Source organism: Pelophylax lessonae, assembly GCF_965119305.1.
Source record: "Pelophylax lessonae genome assembly, chromosome: 11".
Lineage (NCBI taxonomy): Eukaryota > Metazoa > Chordata > Amphibia > Anura > Ranidae > Pelophylax > Pelophylax lessonae.
In genome coordinates, this window is record NC_138778.1 from 192,982,641 (window position 1) to 193,002,436 (window position 19,796).

Sequence of the window (19,796 nt, forward strand, 5' to 3'; positions counted from 1 at the left end):
AGTAGCAGCTGAATCTCACAGCAACCATCTGAATAGATTGAATTTATCTGGAGGCACGAGGATAAAGATCTGGGAGAATGGCTGCTTCCACTGCAGCCTTCTCATGTACACATTCTGCACTGGGAAACCTTCCCTTTAAAGATTGCCATACGCTGCACAATCTTCTTTAGATTTGCCAAAATTATGCAACACAAGGACATACTTTAACTATCCATTCAATTTACATGCAGTCAGACGTGTTCTTGCAGTACCTAGTTGTTGGCAGATCTAATTACAATCAGACCACCCTTAAGCCTCATTTACCCTTGCGATACCCTCTGAAGATTCAGGTTGGAACACTCTGCAGAGGGCATTTGACAGGAATTGAGATGTTATATGACCTCCTCAGTGCCTGTTTTAACTCTTTAAACTCTGCACCAGTGCACACAATGTGAATGCAGATGAATAGGTAGCGTGTCCAGCAGGCAATACTGCCAGCCAAATAAGACAGGGGGAAGAATTCTTGCTGTTCTGTAATGCAAAGCATTATGGCTACGGTATATGTACACTCTTGCCACGACCCCCCCTCCCCCCCCCCCCCAAAAAAAGGAGCAGTTGGCGGCAGTAAAAATGCATGTCAACCACCACCAGTAATTGAGGCCTAAATTAAACTCCAATCCAACATTATATTGCTTCTCTTAAAATAAGCAATACTAAAAAAGCATGACACACAAACTATATAATCTGAAGACAGCAATAGCATAACACATACTTACTCTGTTTTTTAATCCTTTTTATTAAAAAGACAACTAGACTCCAATCAGTTTCAAAGATCAACTCCATCAAGATTTTTAAGAGGAAGTAAAGTCCCCCAAAAAAAAAAAAACGAGAAAAAAAAGCCCTGTAAAGAGAAAGGCATAATGAGCTAGTATGCATCGCATACTAGCTCATTATGTAGTACTTACCTTAAAACGAAGCCCCCGCCGTGCCGCCACCTCAGCGACAGGACGGCGACATGTCCGGCCGTCCTGCTTCCGGGTTCGCGTCCTCCGGCCATCTGATTTGCCGGAGGCGCGATTACATCACTCCCGCGCCTGCGCACAGGAGCCGCTGTTCACGGCACTGAGCTCTGAAGGAACGGCACGGGTGGCCATTCCTTCAGAGCGCCTGCACCGATGACGTCATCGGCAGTATGCGCTCTAAATATCTCCTAAACGGTGCAAGTTTGGGAGATATTTATAGCACCTATAGGTAAGCCTTAATATAGGCTTACCTATAGGTAAAAGTTTGTGAGGTGGGTTTACAACCTCTTTAAGACATTAAGGGCTCTTTCACACTATCCGTCCGTTTATCTCAGCGGGGGATCGATCCGCCGCTGAGCAGGAGGATGACAGCTGTTCTCCGCACTGTGTATGGAGACACAGCTGTCAGTTCCCAATACATCTCTATGGGGGAATCGGATGGGAACGGACCGTCAGTCCGTTCCCATCCGATCCCACTCGCTGGACGGATGGAAAAAGGGTTTCCATCGGTCCAGATTTGACGGAAAGGATAGGATGTCAGCGGACATGTCTCCGCTGACATCCAATGCCCCATAGGGATGCATGGGGGGACCGTTCAGATCCGCCAAAAAAAAAACAAAAAACAGACAGGTGGATCTGAACGGTCCGCCTGTGTGAAAGGGGCCTTAGGGATAAGTTCACCTTTGGGAACATGTACCACCTGTTTTTAGGGTGTAACATGTTCCCAATACTGCAACCACTGACGACCCCCCCCCCCCCCCCCCGACAACAGTACAGGGAAAAAATTCCCTGTATTAGCTGTCACTTTGTGTGTGGATGAACTACCACCCCCGACATCCTTTGCAGGTGTCGGTTTATAGTTCTCAACTAACTACCACAGGGCTGTGGAGCACTGTGCTAGTTCATGGATTCTTCCTGTCAGTGTATCTTGCTTGCCTGTACAGGTACATTGATCGCTGGTGCAATTGCTTTACAGGCTCAAAAGAAAAAAAAAAAAAAAGTATATATACACATACCGTACATATATATCTTACCTGCAAAATAAATGTATTATTTTTTTTTAAAAGGGTAACCTATCCTTTAATCCATGTGACATGCGTTTGTGTATATAACTTCAAGGGTGAAGTATTTGGCAGGTGAACTGTTCTTCAGCTAGCAACCAGCTCCTTCCTTTTCTAAACTTCTTTAGCAAAAACAAAGGAAGATTGCGATTTGCTGCTAAGAAGAAAATGCAGAAAACTCCTCAGAAATTAAAATACAGAAAGCAGAACTGCCAGCCTCTTTCGTGCTAGGTTTACTAACAGTCATTAACTATGCAGTCATCTGTATTAATATCTGAAGTGAAAAAGAGGAACTGCAAAAATGTGATACAAGTCTTATGATCAGTGTGGCTTTTAGGCACAGCTATGGGGGAAAATTTTGCAATATCTATAAATATTCAAATAAAATGCAGATTAGTACTTTATCAGGCTGGAGGTTTTTTTTTTTTTTTCGGGTTTAAGAAAAAAACATCATTCTGAAAGTAAGGTCAAACCCCATTCTTTTAGCAACACATTACCTGCAATAATCGAGCTGAGAGACTTGCCTTACTAAGCACAAGCAGGAGATGATTCTATGGATATATAAATAAAATACAGAACATATGCACTCTGTAGGTTTAAAAATGGAGAGGAAGGTATACAATCTGTAAATCTCTGATCTGTTCACATGTTCCAAAGATAGGCTAGTGATCAAAATACATTGGTATACACACACACACACACTACAACAACAATCATTTAACGATGACCTTATTCTGGTGAAAGAAAAAAGTTTATATTATTATTATATTTACACACACAGACGAGCAAAGTTTTTTTTCAAATGTTGTCTTGATATACGAACATATGAGCAGTAGCTTTGTTAAAAAAAAAAAAAAAAAATAAAAAGAACTATACTCACAATGTTAAGGAGTCTGGTGCGATTCCAAAGCCGCTGCTGTACAGTATACAGTACTGTATGTGGCCAGAGGTCCGGGAGGCACTGGTGGCTCCCAGAGCTTCCTGCAGAACTCGGAGACACTCCCAGCAGGGTGGGCGCACAAAACGTGCATTCGGAGTACCCGGAAGTGACGTTAACAGTTTCTGAGTTCTGCAGGAAACGTTGGTAGCCACCAGCACCCCCCGGACCTCTGACCATTTACAGAACTGTATACCAGTGGCTTCACTATACAGTACATATTCAACAATGGCTTTGGAACTGCACCAGACCCCTTAACACTGTGAGTGTACCGTCATTTATTTTTAGTGGAACGAATCATCTGAGTTTCTATTCATTCTTATGGGGAAATTCGCTTTGATATACAAGTGCTTTAGATTACAAGCATGCTTCCAGAATGATTTGTGCGCGCAAACCAAAGAGATATAGATATATATACACACACACACACACACACACACACACACACACACACACACATACATATATATACACACACACCTAAAACGAGAGGCTCTCTTTTTGTGGCACACAATTTGTTTTTCATGTTCTTTTTGTGTTCTTAACCAGCAACTAAAGGCACATTTTTGGATGGAGCGGAGAGGGTTTAGAACACCGGTCAGTTTAGTGCTGTCTGTGTCCCCGTTATGGAGATTCACCCCCTCCAAAATTTGTTCTGTTTACGGTTTTCATTGAAATTGCAAATTTTGGGTTGCCAGCAGAACAGTAATATAGGGGAAATATTCAAATTAGGACATTGGTTCTGGTGACAGATGTTATGGTTATGGAACAGCAAGTGAAAGGAAATCTCCCCTATGGGACACAGAGAGCAAAAAAACTGAAAGGGGTTTTAGTTTTAACCCCTTGCTCTATCCAAGATTTAAAAAAAAAAAAAAAAAAGTTTGCCTTTAGTTACACTTTAAAACAGAGGTGTAACCATGAGCCACTGACTGACTATCTCCGGCCCCCTGACTTTTGCCTACAGATAAGAGCGGGCTCACACTGGTGTGCTGTAGTTTAGCAGCAGTGTGACTGTATTCGTGTTTTACATGCATTTCCTATTGACTTCTATTAGATTGGGCATTTTCTGAAAGCACAAAGATGCAGCATGCAGGACTTTGATTCGCTTTCAGGAAAAAGCATGGTCTAATAGAAAACATTAAGATGGCACCCTAAAAGCACATGTAAACTGCAGATAAGTTGCTCTACACCCAAACCAAAGCGCAGGTGAATCGGCTCTTAGGCCGGTGAAAGGATTCTGCAACGTTACTATAAAACACAAGGCCTCTCCATGGGAAGCAGTGCATTTCATAGTCAGACTTCATGCCAAGCACCAATGGGTGTGGGACAGAGTTCTCAATACAGAAGAATTCTGGCTGTCTTGAGACTTATATTTCATCTAAAAAAGTGTACACATTTACATTTTTGTGGCTGTGTTTAAAAGGATGATATGACAACCCAGCTTCTAACACAAAACCATCACAGACATTTCTAGAGACTCAAATTCCTACAATACCAGATCCAGGAAACTTTCTTTTAGCAATTCTTTCTTTTTTAAAATAACTTACAAGGAAGCACCTCTGTTACTTAGAGATACAATATTCTCTAAATACAGGAAATGTCATGGTACGAGCCATGGCCTCATAGATAACAATACAAAAGGAACTAAAGGGGAAGGGGGAGGGGAAAGCAGACTTTACTACCGCATATAGTAACCAGATAGAGGAAAAACACTGACCAATGGTATCTTACAGCATGGCTAGCACTGCCTATTCCAGAGAATAACTAATGGCACTTTTCCACTGCAAGTACTGGCTCGGCTCTACTCGGCCCTGCTTGGCCTGGTTTGCTTTTCCACTGCTGGTACCGCATGGTACGGTGTTGGAACGGTTCGGTACGGTATGGTTTGCTTTTCCACTAAAGTAGTACTAAAGTTAACTGGGTGGGATTCTCTGACCAATCAGTGGCTAGTAGTGACTGCATGCAAAGGATTGTGGGATATGGTACCGGGTATGGTACCTCTTGGAACCACAATCAAGGTAGTACTGTTTTTGAGAGCCGTACCGTTCGGTACCATGCAGTGGAAAAGCGCCATAAGGCAGGCCAAAGATTGTGCAATTGTCTTTCCTTACACCACCATGGGTGGAGGGAATGAAAATTGCTTGATTCCGATGAGGGAATACCTCCCCAGCAGTATTGTGTTCAGCTGGCCTTGCCTGCCAGCAGAACACAATGGTTAGTGTTGCCGACTAGCAGGAAAAGCCAGACAGGTTGGTTGTACACAAGTCGATCAACAGAAAAAAAAAAAAAAAGACTAAGCATCGCAAACTGCACCAATTTGATCCCAAATAGGTTCCACTAGGTGTAACCAATAAAAACCAGAGAGAGGAATTTACAAATAAAACAATCCCTGTTTTATTTGGTCTTGTGGTTTAAATTAGAAATAACACATTTACAGATGTAGACGTATTCAGGAAACAACCCAAGGAAAATCCATTATTCTATCAGAGGTTCTGGTGTTCAGCATCTAAAGAAAGAAGAAAAGGTGGAACACGATTACTGAAAAGTGAATAAATCCATCCCTATATACCATAAAAATGATCCATATAGCAGAAGTGACTATTTTTATCAAATTCCAGCTATCATTTTTCCAATGCAGGTAGAAAAAGAAAAGAAATCCTATCGGTTGCCAAGGATAATTTTTTTTTTTTTAAAGCTAAACTCCAGCTATACTATACAGTAACATTGTATCCCGTGTGTTGTGTAAACATCTACACGCTATCAAATAAAGATATATCCTGGGTTATTATTATACAGGATTTATATAGTGCCAACAGTTTGCGCAGCGCTTTACAGTGTGGGGAAGACAATACAGTTACAGTACAATTCAATACAGGAGGAATCAGAGGGCCCTGCTCCTTAGAGCTTACAATCTAGAACAGTGGTTCTCAATTCCGGTCCTCGGGACCCACTAACAGGCCAGATTTTAAGTATTACCTTGGGGGATGCAGACTAGAATACTGCAATCACTGAGCAGCAAATGAGATCACCTGTGATGTAATTTAGTTATCTTGCAAACCTGGCCTGTTGGTGGGTCCCGAGGACCGGAGTTGAGAACCACTGATCTAGAAGACCCGGTCAGCTTATCGATTGAACACTTGTGTTCCTCAGGCCACGTAGGAACTATAAATCTCAGCAGTGGTTGGGCTGGCACTGGAGGTGCCACGTTTTTCTGCCTCAATAGGGAATTTATAAGAAGACTCACTGATTGCTGAAGTGATCAACTATACGAATACGAAAATGAGTTTTCACCAGCAGAGGGCAGTATAGTCAAATGACACAAGACTTTTTCAACACATAAAATGATAACACAGAAGGAGCTGCAGTCACACTCCTGAAGACAACTGGATACTAAAAATCAATGCAAATTTACAGGCCTCTATCTCACCTAACCACAGGAAAAATATACTCCTTTAAAAATACTGAATATTGATACATAAAAAAAAAAGGAGGCTTCACAAAAATCCATTGTTCTTCACCTGATTAGGGACTCTGAAGCATCTGCAGAGCTAAGAATTTGGGTTGCTAGCCTGGTTACAGGGCCTATCATTTGTGTGACCTGCCTCTCCTCTAGTTGTAAAATGCTTTGTGCTCTAAGCAAAAGATCTTCATGAGAAACACGACAGACTTTACACTGCGACCTGTTTAATGAATAGGACGTAAAATGCAAGCAGCTGTGAAAAGTAACATTGAAGAGTTACTATAGATTGGGGATCAGCAACCTGTCATTGCAGGCAGGTGATGGGTAGATCCCTTTATTGCTGGCCCCTGGATGAGAGAAGCGGTGGGAGTGGCATTTACTGGAACCAATCCCCTGTGGCAGCTGAAAGGCGGCTTTTCTGCCTCTCCTTTCAGTCGGCTTTCAGCTGCCACAGGAGGAAAATACAGGGGATTGGTTCCAGTAAATGCCACTCATGCCTCCCCACCTGTCCAGGTTCCCCTCCTCTCCTTTTCCACTAGCTGCTGTAAGGGGGGGTGGGATTTTTAGGATGGAGAGCAGGGAAAGGGGCCGGTAAACGTGTAATTTACCCGCCCCTTCTTTTTCTGATCACAGTAAGTGACCGATAATAATTAATATTCTAACACAGGATAGAGATTATAATATAGATAGAGAAAGCCATGACCGTTTACACAGCGCTTTACAACTTGGGGGTAGACAGTACAACAACAATACACTTTATTACAGTAGGAATCAGAGAGGTAATACGTGTTTGTGTGTGTAGGGGTGGTGTGCTGATGGAGGAAAAAAAAAATCAAAAAAAATGTACAGTTAGGTGGGGGCCAGATGATCACTCACTGTGTTCTTTCATAATTGAAGCATAGTAAACAGTGTTGAATGAACAGGGAGACTATGCAGCGCTCTTCCTGATCATTCATTCTGTACAGCTGAGGCTGCAGAGAAAGAGATGACACCATCCACTTCGAAGGTAGGCACCAAGTTTAGATTTTTTGGTGACATTTGTTTTATTATATTTTTCCTTACACTTAAGTTAGGTCTAGTTAATCTCTTGAGAAAAAAAAAAAAAAAAAAAAAAAAGAAGGATGCCAAACCCCAGAGATCACTGATCTCTCATGTTGTTCAGGAGGGTCAAACAAGTATGCTGTGGAGGCGGCAGACATCCTCCTTATCAACTGATGACATCATTGGTTGTTAGGATGCCGGTGTCTAGAAAGTCGTAATGATGCATAATGAAAACCTGTGGTTTTGTGTAACTTGCAGGCTTCATCCACCTGCTGTCTTGTATACGAGGTTTTATCAATTTTTAGGCATTTTGCCAAGGCACCCCTGAAGAAACCTCTAGGCACCCTGGTTGAAAAAGGCTGCTATAGATAATCCCCCTGGTATTCTAGGATTACTAAAAGTGCCAAATACTTCCACAACCTGACATAAATTGTGCTACTGATATACAGATGACTCCACACACCTTCTGTAACCTGCACTTCTTTATAAAGCATTTGCTGCAAAATCCCTGCATGTATTTTTGAAAATCCATTGAGAGTTTAGGGCACAGAATCTACTGATTTTCTGTATTCATTTGCTTTCCAAGTAACTTTCATGAATAACCTCAGAATTGTGATCTTAAAGTGGACCTGGTGTTTAACCTGAACAAAAAAAACACTGTACTAACAAAATACAAAGTAACTCCTAGAAATAAAGATAGATACACAATGGGACTCAATGTGTTGGACTGCGGTACTTCCATACTAGTACTGTATACTACATGCCAGGAAGTGCTGCCAGGGTTCTGCTGTGTTGTACAAGCTCTGCCAAAATGTGTGTCCGCCCAATATACAGGCTGCCACAGATACAGATTAGGATGTACTGTGCTGTACAACAGGAGGAAACTCACCCAAGCACAGGGGAAAACATGAAAACTCCAGCATCTTATCTGGGATTCAAAATGGGGGGACCCCCCAGCACTGAAAATCATTAGTGCTAACCAGTAAGTCACCATGATGACCCTGGCCTGACATTAAAGTGGAACTTCACCCTCTCAATCAACATTGACTATTTTTAATCCTTATGCTCCTGGCATTATAATTAGATAGGAAATTAGATCATATTTACTTGTTTTCTCAACTTTTCTTCCTGGTTTCTGGCCTAGGCAAATGATGTCATACATCCCAGAAGCCTTCGGGAGGGGAGGAAGGGTTTTCTCAGCTAATCACACCCTCCTGCCTGCATGCCTGAGCTAAAGGCGGATAGATTCCAGGAAGTAAATGCTACATCAATCATCTGCCCTTATTCAAGATGGCCACAGCGCGAAATGCTAGGAGTTTTTTTTTTTTTTTCCAAAGTGATTTGTCAGCAAAATAAAGCATGGAGACATGGATGAATGGGGGAAGTTGGCTTTGAATAAATAAGTGAATTAAATAGTGTTTATGGTGCTCAGATACAGCGCAGTTCCACTTTAAAATTCATTGTGTAGCCTTGGTGTGTTGGGATGCTTTCAAGGCCACTATTCGTGGTGACTATATCTCCGCTATTAAGGCTGCGCGGGTGGAGTGCGCCTCGGCGAGGACGGATTTGGAGTCAGTGGTTAAGGAGTCCTTGGATCTTGCGTTTGCCTTGGATCCCTCCCCTGAGGCGTACTCCTCCCTGGCCCAGGCTCGGAGGGCGTTGCACCTACATGTGTCATCGGCCGCTGAAGCGGAGGTGGGGTCGCTGCGGGCCAGGATATTCGAATCCGGGGACAAGAATGGCAGGCTTTTGGCTAACTTGTCCGCGGACTCTAGGTTCCAGACGGTGGTTCCAGTCATACAATCTGCGGATGGCAGTGTCCTTCGGGATCCTGCTGATATTCTCCTGGAATTTCGTAATTCCAGGGGGTCGGGACTTGGGGTCTCTCGGGGAGTTGGCGCTGCCCACTCTGGCCCCGGAGGACGTGGCTCTCCTGGAGGCGGACTTCACGTTGGAGGAGGTCGAGCTGGCTATTCGCTCCCTCCCCCCTGGGAAGACCCCTGGTCCCGATGGCCTGCCGGGGGATTGGTACAAGATGTATGTCTCTGAACTAGCTCCTAGGCTCTTGAAGACCTATGCATCTTGCCTTGACTTGGGAGCTCTCCCGGAGTCCATGTCTTTGGCGCACATAGTCTTAATTCATAAACCGGGGAAGGATCCTACTTTGTGCTCGGCCTACAGGCCCATTTCTCTTTTGAATTATGACCTGAAGATACTTACCAAACTGCTTGCTAACAGATTGATGAAGGTCCTTCCCTACTTGGTCAACATGGACCAGACTGGCTTCATGCCAGGCAAATCCACTGATATTAACATACGCAGAGTGTTCACTCATTTGCAGGTCCCAGCGGAGGCTCAGAGTACACGTGTGATGGTGGCGCTTGATTTAGAAAAGGCATTTGATTCGGTGGACTGGTCCTATATGATGTTAGTTCTGGAAAGATTTGGTTTTGGCCCTGTTTTTTGTAAATGGGTTGCCATGCTTTATGCTCACCCCAGTGCTCAGATTAAGTTGGGGGGGAGGCTGTCTTGTCCCTTTTCGATCGCGCGGGGCACTCGCCAGGGGTGCCCTCTCTCGCCTGCCTTGTTTTCCTTGGCTGTTGAGCCTCTGGCGGCGGCTGTTCGTGGTTCCGGGGCGGTCGGGGGGATCCGGGTGGGGTCCTTGGAGGAAAGGTTGGCGCTTTATGCTGACGATATTATCCTTTTCCTCCGGGACCCCGGCCGGTCGCTCCGTTCGGCCCTGGATCTGTTGGCAGTCTTCACCACCTTGTCTGGTCTGCGAGTGAACTGGGACAAGTCGCTTATCCTTCCAGTGGACGCGGGGGCCCGTGCCCACGCGGACCCGTCCTTGCCCCTGTGTTGGACTGACAGGCTCAAATATCTGGGCATAGTGATATCCCCTGACATTCGAGACTTTTGTGATCTTAATTTATCTCCCTTGTTGTTGAAATTCGGGACCAAGCTGCGCTCCTGGGCTAATCTCCCCTTGACCCTGATTGAAGCTGTTGCCCCCTCTCCTATATGTGCTTCGTCACTCCCCAGTCTGGATACCGAAGGCCGTTTTTCGTCGGCTCCACTCTCGCATCCTTACTTTTATCTGGAATTCTCGCCCTCCTAGGCTTCGACTGACGATCCTACAGCGACCCTGGACTCGGGGGGGACTGGCGTGTCCGGATTTTTTCCGTTACTTCGTGGCGGGACTTTTGACGCATGCACACAACTGGCTGATCTCGGATGCCTCCAATGCTGCGGTGGCCCTGGAGGCGGGCCTGCTGGGCTCCTATGAGGCTTTACGTAACTTGTTGCTGCGTGGACCGAGGGCCCCGTACCCTGTCACTGTCTCGATGTTGGCAGTGATTAGGGCATGGAAGTTGCAATCGCCCTACATTCGGTTGGGACCTGGTCGGCGTTCCCCGAAATCCCCCCTATGGATGAATCCGGAGTTACCGGAGGTTTTCTCCATCCCGGATCCCTCCGTGTGGGCCTCCAAGGGCATTCTGTCTCTCTCTCACATCTGTCGGGGGGAGGAGCTTGCGTCGTTCGACCAACTGAAGGCCGATTTCTCCCTACCCAATTCCCACTTTTTCAGGTACCTGCAGCTCCGCCATGCCTTCCACAAACAGTTCGGTAATTTTTCTTGCGACTTCACGCTAGCTGACTTAGAGGCCATTCTCCGAAACGAGACTTTAAAAAAAACGCTCTCCACTATCTATAGTACCCTGCTCCCCAGTGTGCACTCGGGGCTGGAGGTCCTGCAGGCCTTCTGGGTGGCAGAGGCTCCCGGCCTTGATGCGGAGGACTGGGAGGACGTCTGGGATTACCCGTTCCGTCACCTGGTGGCCGCCGGGGACCGCCTTGTGCAGTTTAAAATCCTTCATCGGTTTCATCTAACCCCGACCCAACTGCACAGGGCCTTCCCTGATACGCCTGCGGTCTGCTGGCGCTGCGGAGCGCCGGACGCCGCGTATACACACATGGTTTGGCATTGCCCACCCCTGGTGGAGTACTGGACCCGGATTCTGGATTTTGTTGCTCGAGTGACCACCATCCGCGTGCCTCTAAAGCTGGAGTATTGTATTCTGGGGCTTGTGAATGATCTGGCCCACTCTGTGGCGTCTCGCACTCTTTTAGGACTTCTGTTGTTCTACGCTAGGAAAATGGTGGTTCTCCACTGGCGGAAGCCTGCTGCACCCACCGTTTCCTCGTGGAAATCTCTTGTGAACTCAGTAATCCCACTTTACAAAGCAACCTATGCTAATAGGGGTTGCCCGCAAAAATTCTCAAAGGTGTGGGACATTTGGTTGGAGTCTGATGATACTACCAATGATGCGGGGGGCCCTGCTGTGTCGACTTAGGACCCTTAATTGTATTTGTTATTGCTAATTATTTCCCCTACATGCAGTGGACTCTGTTCAGATCTTCTTCTCCATTGAACTGATGGACCTTCACGCAGTGAACGGATTGCTCCTGTCACCGGGATCCTTGTGCGTTGAACACCCTTATGAAGTAGCAGTTGGGTGCAGCCTTGTCTGGGGTTGTTTTTGCCTTTTGTTGCTGTGTATTTTATTTTATTTTATTTTGTTCTTTTTTGTCTTGTTGTTGAGCCAGGGAATGCCCAATGGCTATGTTTTTGTATGTTGTTCTGAAACAAATGAAAAGAATTTTCAAAAAAAAAAAAAAAATTCATTGTGTAGTGGTTGGCACTTTCACCTAGCAGCAAGAGGGTCGCTGGTTCGAATCCCAACCACGACACTACCTGCCTGGAGTCTGCATGTTCTCCCTGTGCATGCGTGGGCTTCCTCCGGGTATTCCGGTTTCCTCCTACACTCCAAAGACATGCTGGTAGGTTAATTAGACCCTGTATAAAAAAAAAATTGGCCCTACTATGTATGAATGTGAGTTAGGGACCTTAGATTGTAAGCTCCTTGAGGGCAGGGACTGATGTGAATGTACTATGTATATGTAAATCGCTGCGTAAATTGACAGCGCTATATAAGTACCTGAAATAAATAAATAATATTCTGTAAAGACTGACTACAATGGGCTATTATATTTTATTCTGCTCCACTGAATTTGCCCTAAACAGATAATTAAAGAATGAGTCCAAGCAGTTAGAATAAGCAGTTCCAGTTTACTTACGGATCATTCTTTCTTCGGTTTGACGATCTTCACATTGGTAATTGCTGCCTTGTCTGCTTCTACCTTGAACTGAGGCTTCAGTGCCGCCCTCACAGCCTGAGCACAGATCTGAGAGTAGCGGATGTAGCTAAGAAGGAGAAACAATAGGTCTGCTATAAAACAAAGTATAATACACGGATGTAGACCAGTTAGAAGTAAACTACAAGTAGGAGTCTCAATCTGGCCATACATTATACAAGTTTCTTGTTCAATTTCCTTTAACTTTCCCTACAACTATGTAGTACAAGTGCCTGGCTGACTGCATGCAAATTAAATGTGTTTAGGTTTGACCTCATTATATGGTTGTGGTAAATCTAAAGGAAAATGAATAAGAAAATAATGTGTGGCCGGTCTTATATATACTTTGTGTTAAGGCTGCACTGATACTGTTTTTTTTTTTACCAGTGAGCACAGGTACCGATACTTTTGGTTAAATGCTCGCCAGTAGCGATGCCTATGCGATGCAATTTGAGCCCATACAAAATGAATAGGCTCAAATGAGGTACAATTCCTGTCCGAATCCCATGCGGTTTCCCTAACCGCTCCTCTTTGAACCGAGGCTAAAGTCACTGACAAGGCCGGGTTCACACAGGAGAGGTGCGGTGATTCGGACAGAAGCGCACCGCATTCCTATTCGATGCGATTCCATGCAGTGCAATTTGAGCCCATTCATTTTGTATGGGCTCAAATCACACTGCAAAGCTATCGGTTTCAGGTATCAGAGCACTTGCACAAGTACTTTGTATAGCATTGCTCTCCTGCCATGCTGGGTTGTTCTATAGATTGGTTACAATAAAGGAATTCAGTCATACACCCATGTTCTTTTGATGCCTCTGTGACAAACTGGACTGGCACCCTCGGAATGGGCAGAGAAAGGTGGGCTCACCTGGAACATAGTTGGTTTTAACATGTACTTTGTGTAGCACATACCACAGGCACTTCATCTTCTCTCATTTCATACAAGTGGAACAAACATTATTGATCTGGATGAAGCAGGAAAGTGTTTAGCACTCTCTGGGTATTCCTCAAAATTTGTGACCCCACTGGGGATTTCCCCCAGTTTCCTGACTTGCAGGTGGCACTAATCGTAAATGGAAAGGATGGGAAATCCTTCCAGCAGGAGGACAGACCCCAGAAACAAGCTTACAGGGGCTCAATCTCTTAATGACTTCTAAGCTCAAAGAATAAACATTTGGCTGGAGAACAAATAAAAGTGGATGTGTAGGATAAACAAATACATTAAAGTAGAAGTTCACCCAATTACTAAAATCTCTAAATCTACAGACATCAACAATCTAAGACTAGGGATGCACCGATCCAATATTCGGATCGGATATCGTCCCCGATACGGGCAAAATAGCTGGATCGGGGAATCGGTAAAATTAACAGATCCACGGGCCAATCCGGTTTTGCTCTTTAGCTTGTGAGGGAGCAGAGAACAGCTGTCAAAGAAAAAAAAAAAAAAAAAAGAGCCTCCTGCAAATGCCTTTCAACTCTCCCAGTTAAGTAAACAATGATTACAATGTATCTTTTCATTCTGTCTGCCAGAGGAGGGAAGTTTAACCTCTTAAAGACTAAACCCATGACATTTTAGATTTTGAATGCACAATTGTTATAAGGTATCTGCCGATTCCGATACCGATCCGGAAGTATTATTTTGTTATAAGTAGGGATGCACCGAATATTCGGCGGCCGAACATTATTCGGCCGAAAATAGAAAAAAATAGCACTTTCGGCGTTCGGCCGAATAAGTCAAAAGGCCAAATAATTTTGAGCCGAACAATGTCAGCTTCCGCCCTGACCGCTCACCTTCCTCATTGCGGCTCGCTTCTCACATGCCGCCGGTGTCCTGTCCGGCCGCGAGTAGGGGGTGTGACGTCACGCGCGCGTCCCGCCCCCTGCTCCTGACTGCGGCTCCTTCACACTAGGTCCACGCCCCGCCCCCCTGTTCGCGGCTTTTGGCTCTGGCTGCAGTTCAGGTATGTGATGTGGAGCTGAGCACATTTGGGGGAGAATAAGGTAGCTGGCAGCTGCACAAGCATTAGTGTGCAGACTGCCATATGTTGTTGCCACTTGCCATGCTCATTACATTAGAGTGCCCTATAAAGTGTCCCTTAAAAAAAAAAAAAGTGCCCAACAGAGTGCTCCCTTGACATAAAATGTGGCCATCAGCGTGCCCCTTATTTTATGCTAAGGGACATGCTGATGAGCATATTTTATGTTAAGGTGCACGCTAATGGGCATATTTTATGTTAAGAGCAACGCTGATTTAAATGTTTTGTTTTGCCCATCAGCGTGCCCCCTAACATAAAATGTGCCCATCAGCGTGCCCCCTAACATAAAATGTGCCCATCAGCGTGCCCCCTAAAAATTGGCAAAATAAATGGAAAAAATGCGAAACACCGCGTTCGGTATTCGGCCTTCGGCCAAGCATTTCATTATTATTCCGCTTCGGCCAAGAATTTCATTTCGGTGCATCCCTAGTTATAAGCTCACAAAACAGTACTTCCGGATCGGACTCGGGATCAGCGATTTCACAAAGCAAAAGATCGGGACCAAAAAAGTCGGATCGGTGCATCCCTATCTAAGACTAACCAATCTAACCCTGTAAAGAAGGAATCTCTATACAAACCTTTTCTGAAGCCGATACGGTCCTCTCTCCAGTGGCGGAAGCTTTGCAGAGGAGACAGCTGACAACGGCTACTAAAAGGCATCACCCACCATGGGGCATAGGGTTGTCGGCTGCCTCTTCTGCACCCACCTCTACAGAGAAGCCACTGCTGAAGCCGATCCGGTCCTCTCTCCAGCGGCGGAAGCTTTGCAGAGGAGACAGCCGACAACGGCTGCTAAAAGGTGTCACCCACCATGGGGCTTCCAATGTTGGCTGCCTCTTCTGTACCCACCTCCACAGAGAAGCCTCTGCTGACACCTCAGCGTGGGACTGGACAGGATTGGCTTCAGAAAAATAAAGTATAGAGATTTCTTCTTTACAGGTTATTGTAGATTAAGAGATTTTAGTATTAGGGTGAACTTCTACTTTAAGACATTGTTTACACTAGCTTTGCTGTTTGAAGATTCATCTGCATTCGGATTGCTCTTTAGAGAGCACTGGACAGGTGGAGAGAAGTGCTGCATCACCGCTTGTTTTTACCCCATAAATGCTGGACTATTGCACTGCAACCATGTGCAGTGCGGCCCAATTCACTTGAATGGGACAGATGGTGGTAGTGCCTGCTGAGCATGAAAGGAGGTATAATTCCTGCCATGGCATCTATATGTACACCCCGGCTGCTGCCTTCTCAGCTAAAGGGGAGCAGTAATAAGTGTCTCAATCACTGCCCCCCCCCGAACAGCAAGTGTACATAAGACCCTAAAGATAATTTGTATGACAAGGCAGCTGCAAACAACTGGAGAAATGTATTTCTGAGGGTTTTTTTTATAGTGCCATCAATGTATGCAGTGTTTAAAGCGGTAACAAACCGCTGTTTTTTTTTTTTTTTTTTCCTGGAACCTGCAAGGTAAAGCCATAATGTGCTAGCATGCATCACATACTATACTAGCACATTATGTGTAACTTACCTTAGAACAAAGTTCTTCCTTCCAGTGGCGAGCCGTCACCGCAGAAGGTGCTTTCATCTTCAACCGATTCTCCTTCCAGGTTGGCAGACTCTGGCTGTGTGAGTGGCCGGAGTCACAATGACGTCACTCCCCTGCATGTGTGCCGGAGCCACTATATACAGCACAGGACTCTGAAGTAACAGCATGGGTGGCCATTCCTTCACAGCGCATGCTCCAGTGATGTAACCGGCAGCATGTACAGTAAATATCTCCTAAACTTACCTATAGATAAGGCTTTCTATAGACTTACCTATGGGTATAATTCATCTATGGCATTTTACTCCCACATTAATATACACTGTACGTTCAGATCAGTCCCTGGGGCTGTTTTCTGCATTGAACTCAATGGGGGGGGCAGACATTTTTTCGCATTGAAGTTGATAGATGGGTTTTAGATTGACTAAACAGGAAGGGGGGGGGGGGGTCTTTTTTTTTGCATTGAAGTCAGGGAGGTGTGGAAGGCGCGGTGCAGGCGTTTTGAATGAACTCAATCGGGGGCCATGTTTACACTGAAGCCGATAGGGGAACGGTGTTTGCATTGAACTCATGCAGGGGAGGGGGGGGGGTGGCATTGAAGCTAATAGGGGGGGTTTGCATTGAACTCATGGAGGGGAGGGGGGGGGGGGAGTGCCGTTGGTATTGAAGCAGATAGGGGGGTGTTTTTGCATTGAACTCGTGGAGGGGGGGTGTTGTGCCGTTGGCATTGAAGCCGGTAGGGTTTTTTTTTTTTTTTTGCATTGAATCCATGGGGGGGGGGGGGGGTTGGTGGCATTGAAGCTGATGGGGCGGGGGGTTTGCATTGAACTCATGCAGGGGAGGGGGGGGGGTGGCATTGAAGCTAATGGGGGGGGGGTTTGCATTGAACTCAGGGAGGGGAGGGGGTGGCATTGAAGCCGATAGGGGGTGTTTTTTTTGCATTGAAATCGGGGGGGGGGGGGGGGGGGGTTGGTTGCACTGAAGCCAATAGAGGGGTGTTGTTTGCCTAGAAGGCATTATCTACATTTTTTTTTTTTTTCTATTGGTAAGACGCTGAGACTCCATTTTCAGCAGGCGGCGTATCGGTGCATCCCTAGGACGTTTCTTACCTGGAGATTCCGCCAGTGGCAGCACTTCCTCCTGCAGGCTGACAACCACCAAGTAACTGGATCCCAATGGGCGGCCATGTTGTCAGGATACACACTAGCCTCCTGCAGATTTTATGGGCAGATGAAAGGTGGTTGCACGTCAGGCTGACAACACTGCATATAATTGGGGGGGACAGCGGCTAAGCGTTGTCAGCCTGCCATAGGAAGTGACATCACTGGTGGAATCTCCAGATAAGAAGTTTATGTCAGAGCTGTCTACAGGGAGGTCACACACACTTTATATGCTCATTCCCCCCTGTGGTGACCGGTTCTCTTCAGCAGCCCGCTGAGGTGATAGATCAGCTCATAGGCCTCATTATATATATATATATATATATATAATATTCATAGAGCTGAACTCCGCCTGAAGCGGCTGTTCGGGCTCGGCAGAGGTCTTCCATGCCCACCCTGCTCCCCTCACCTGAGGCCGGCCTGTCTCCAGTACGCCACCATGGTTACACCGAGCGGTCACCGTGCGCTGTGCTGACAGAAGGTCAGGAGGAGAAAGCCTGCGGAAATGGAAAGCCGAGAGAGCGACGCTCAACCAATCAGCGAACAGGACACAGGGGGGACGAGCCAGTCACGACACAGTTTTGTGACTGCGCAGCAGCGTACTCCTTCACCAATCACAGAACGAGGTAATATCGTCACATCCGCTTGTGAGGGAGCTTCCGGGTCATGCGCTTTTTTTTTCCCGAACAACTTTATTTGTAAAGCACATATAAACACTGCTTGACTCAGCTAAGCTGGGAAGGTCACCGCTAGTTATCATTGTCCTTGGTTAAAAAATGTGCCCTTGTTCCGTGAGAATTACCTACCCGTGAGAAAAACCTACCCCTCGTCACTTCCGGCCAGAAAGAGCTGAGCAGCGCAGCACTGCGCATGCTCAGAGCCCCGGATACGTGATGGAAGAACAGAGGAGCTTACTAGTGCGCAAGCGCACTAGTATGAAACGATCACGGTGTACCGTGAGAAAAACCTACCGACGCGGCGCTTACATAAAACAGCTGAGCGGCAATACGAATCATCTCCGCTCCTGTCCCGGTCACTTCCCTGCTCTCGGCAAGTAAATATAAAAGCGGCTTTCGGCTCCGTGATTTATCTTTTCATACAGCCGCTGCCGCTTTTATATTTACTATCCGAGATCAGGGAAGTGACAGTGACAGGAGCGGAGATGATTTGTATTGCAGCCCAGCTGTTTTAATGTACCCGCTGCATTACATACAGTGCCGAGTACCGGAAGTGACGAGGGGTAGGTAATTCTCACGGGGTAGGTAATTCTCACGGAACACCCTTCGTTTAACAATTGAAATTGTTACATTAAAATTCCAATAATAATGTAAAGTTAAAAAAAAAAAAAATGTGCCCTTCGTGTCTGGAGGAAAGTTTTATACATTCCCTTATTTTTTCCATGATTGGCTCAGTAATTAACCACTTCACCTCTGGAAGGTTTTACCCCCCTTTATGACCAGGCCATTATTTGCTATATGGCACTGCACGACTTTACCTGAAAATTGCGCGGTCGTGCGACTCTGTACTCAAATAAAAGTTACAGCGGATATAAAAAGTCTTTCCACCCTTGTGAAAATGTCCGGTTTCTGTGATGTAAAAAAAATTAGACAAAGGAAAATAATTTCTGAACTTTTTCCACCTTTAATGTGACCTATAAGCCCCGGTTCACATAGAGGCGACCTGTGAGGCGACCTGGTCGCCTCACAGGTCGCCGCAGGTCGCCTTCCATAGGGAAGCTGCGGACCCATTCTAATAGGAGCGACACAAGTCGCTCCGACTTAGAAAAAGGGTCCGGAGCTTCTTTGGGGCGACCAGGAGGCGACCGCCATAGACTTCAATGTTATGAAGTCCGTGGCGGCCGCTCCGAGGTCGCGGCGCGCTGCTCGCACCGCGACCTCGGAGGTCGTCACCTGAAGTCGGATCGCCCCTATGTGAACGGGGCCTAAACTGTACAACTCAGTTGATCAACAAACTGAAAACTTTTAGGCGAAGGGAAGTAAAAATAAAAAAAAATAAAATAATATGGTTGCATAAGTGTGCTTCCCCCCCCCCCCTAAACTAATATTTCAAAGCGGATTTCGAGTCATTTTGTGTTTTATTAAAAATCAGCAGCTACAAAAAGTGTATCCGCTGACTTCTAATGAACACACACTCACCTATCCCGCGCTCCAGCGATGGGGCCGGCGGGAGCCTCGCTTCTCTCCCTCTTCTCACATCACAAGTGTGGGCAGCCAGCTGTGACAGCGTGTCGCACTTAGTGGCCTGGCAATCTTCTGGGACCTGTGATATGTTCCAGAAGATTCCAGAGAGCGCGGGGAGAGGAGAACTTCCGCTGCCTGGGCGCCCGAGCTGAAGTGGGAGCAG

The 19,796-nt window shown here is 46.0% G+C and overlaps 1 protein-coding gene across 1 annotated transcript; it reads right to left on the reverse strand.

Moving 5' to 3' along the window:
• Positions 1 to 5,369: 5,369 nt before the first annotated feature.
• Positions 5,370 to 18,001, reverse strand: ATP5F1E (ATP synthase F1 subunit epsilon). Its single transcript, XM_082271398.1, has 3 exons — positions 17,842 to 18,001; positions 12,640 to 12,766; positions 5,370 to 5,505 (listed from the first exon to the last, which is right to left on the reverse strand). The coding sequence occupies exons 1-2, from the start codon at positions 17,871 to 17,873 to the stop codon at positions 12,643 to 12,645; spliced, it is 156 nt and encodes a 51-aa protein (XP_082127524.1). The 5' UTR covers positions 17,874 to 18,001; the 3' UTR covers positions 5,370 to 5,505; positions 12,640 to 12,642.
• Between the last annotated feature and the right edge of the window lie 1,795 nt (positions 18,002 to 19,796).

Excerpts from the sequence above, each read along its gene's own strand:
- ATP5F1E (XM_082271398.1), bottom strand. The coding sequence starts at position 17,873 with ATGGTGGCGTACTGGAGACAGGCCGGCCTCAG. Across the intron at positions 12,767-17,841 it reads TGGAGACAGGCCGGCCTCAG|CTACATCCGCTACTCTCAGA; the intron begins GTGAGGGGAGCA and ends TCTCCTTCTTAG.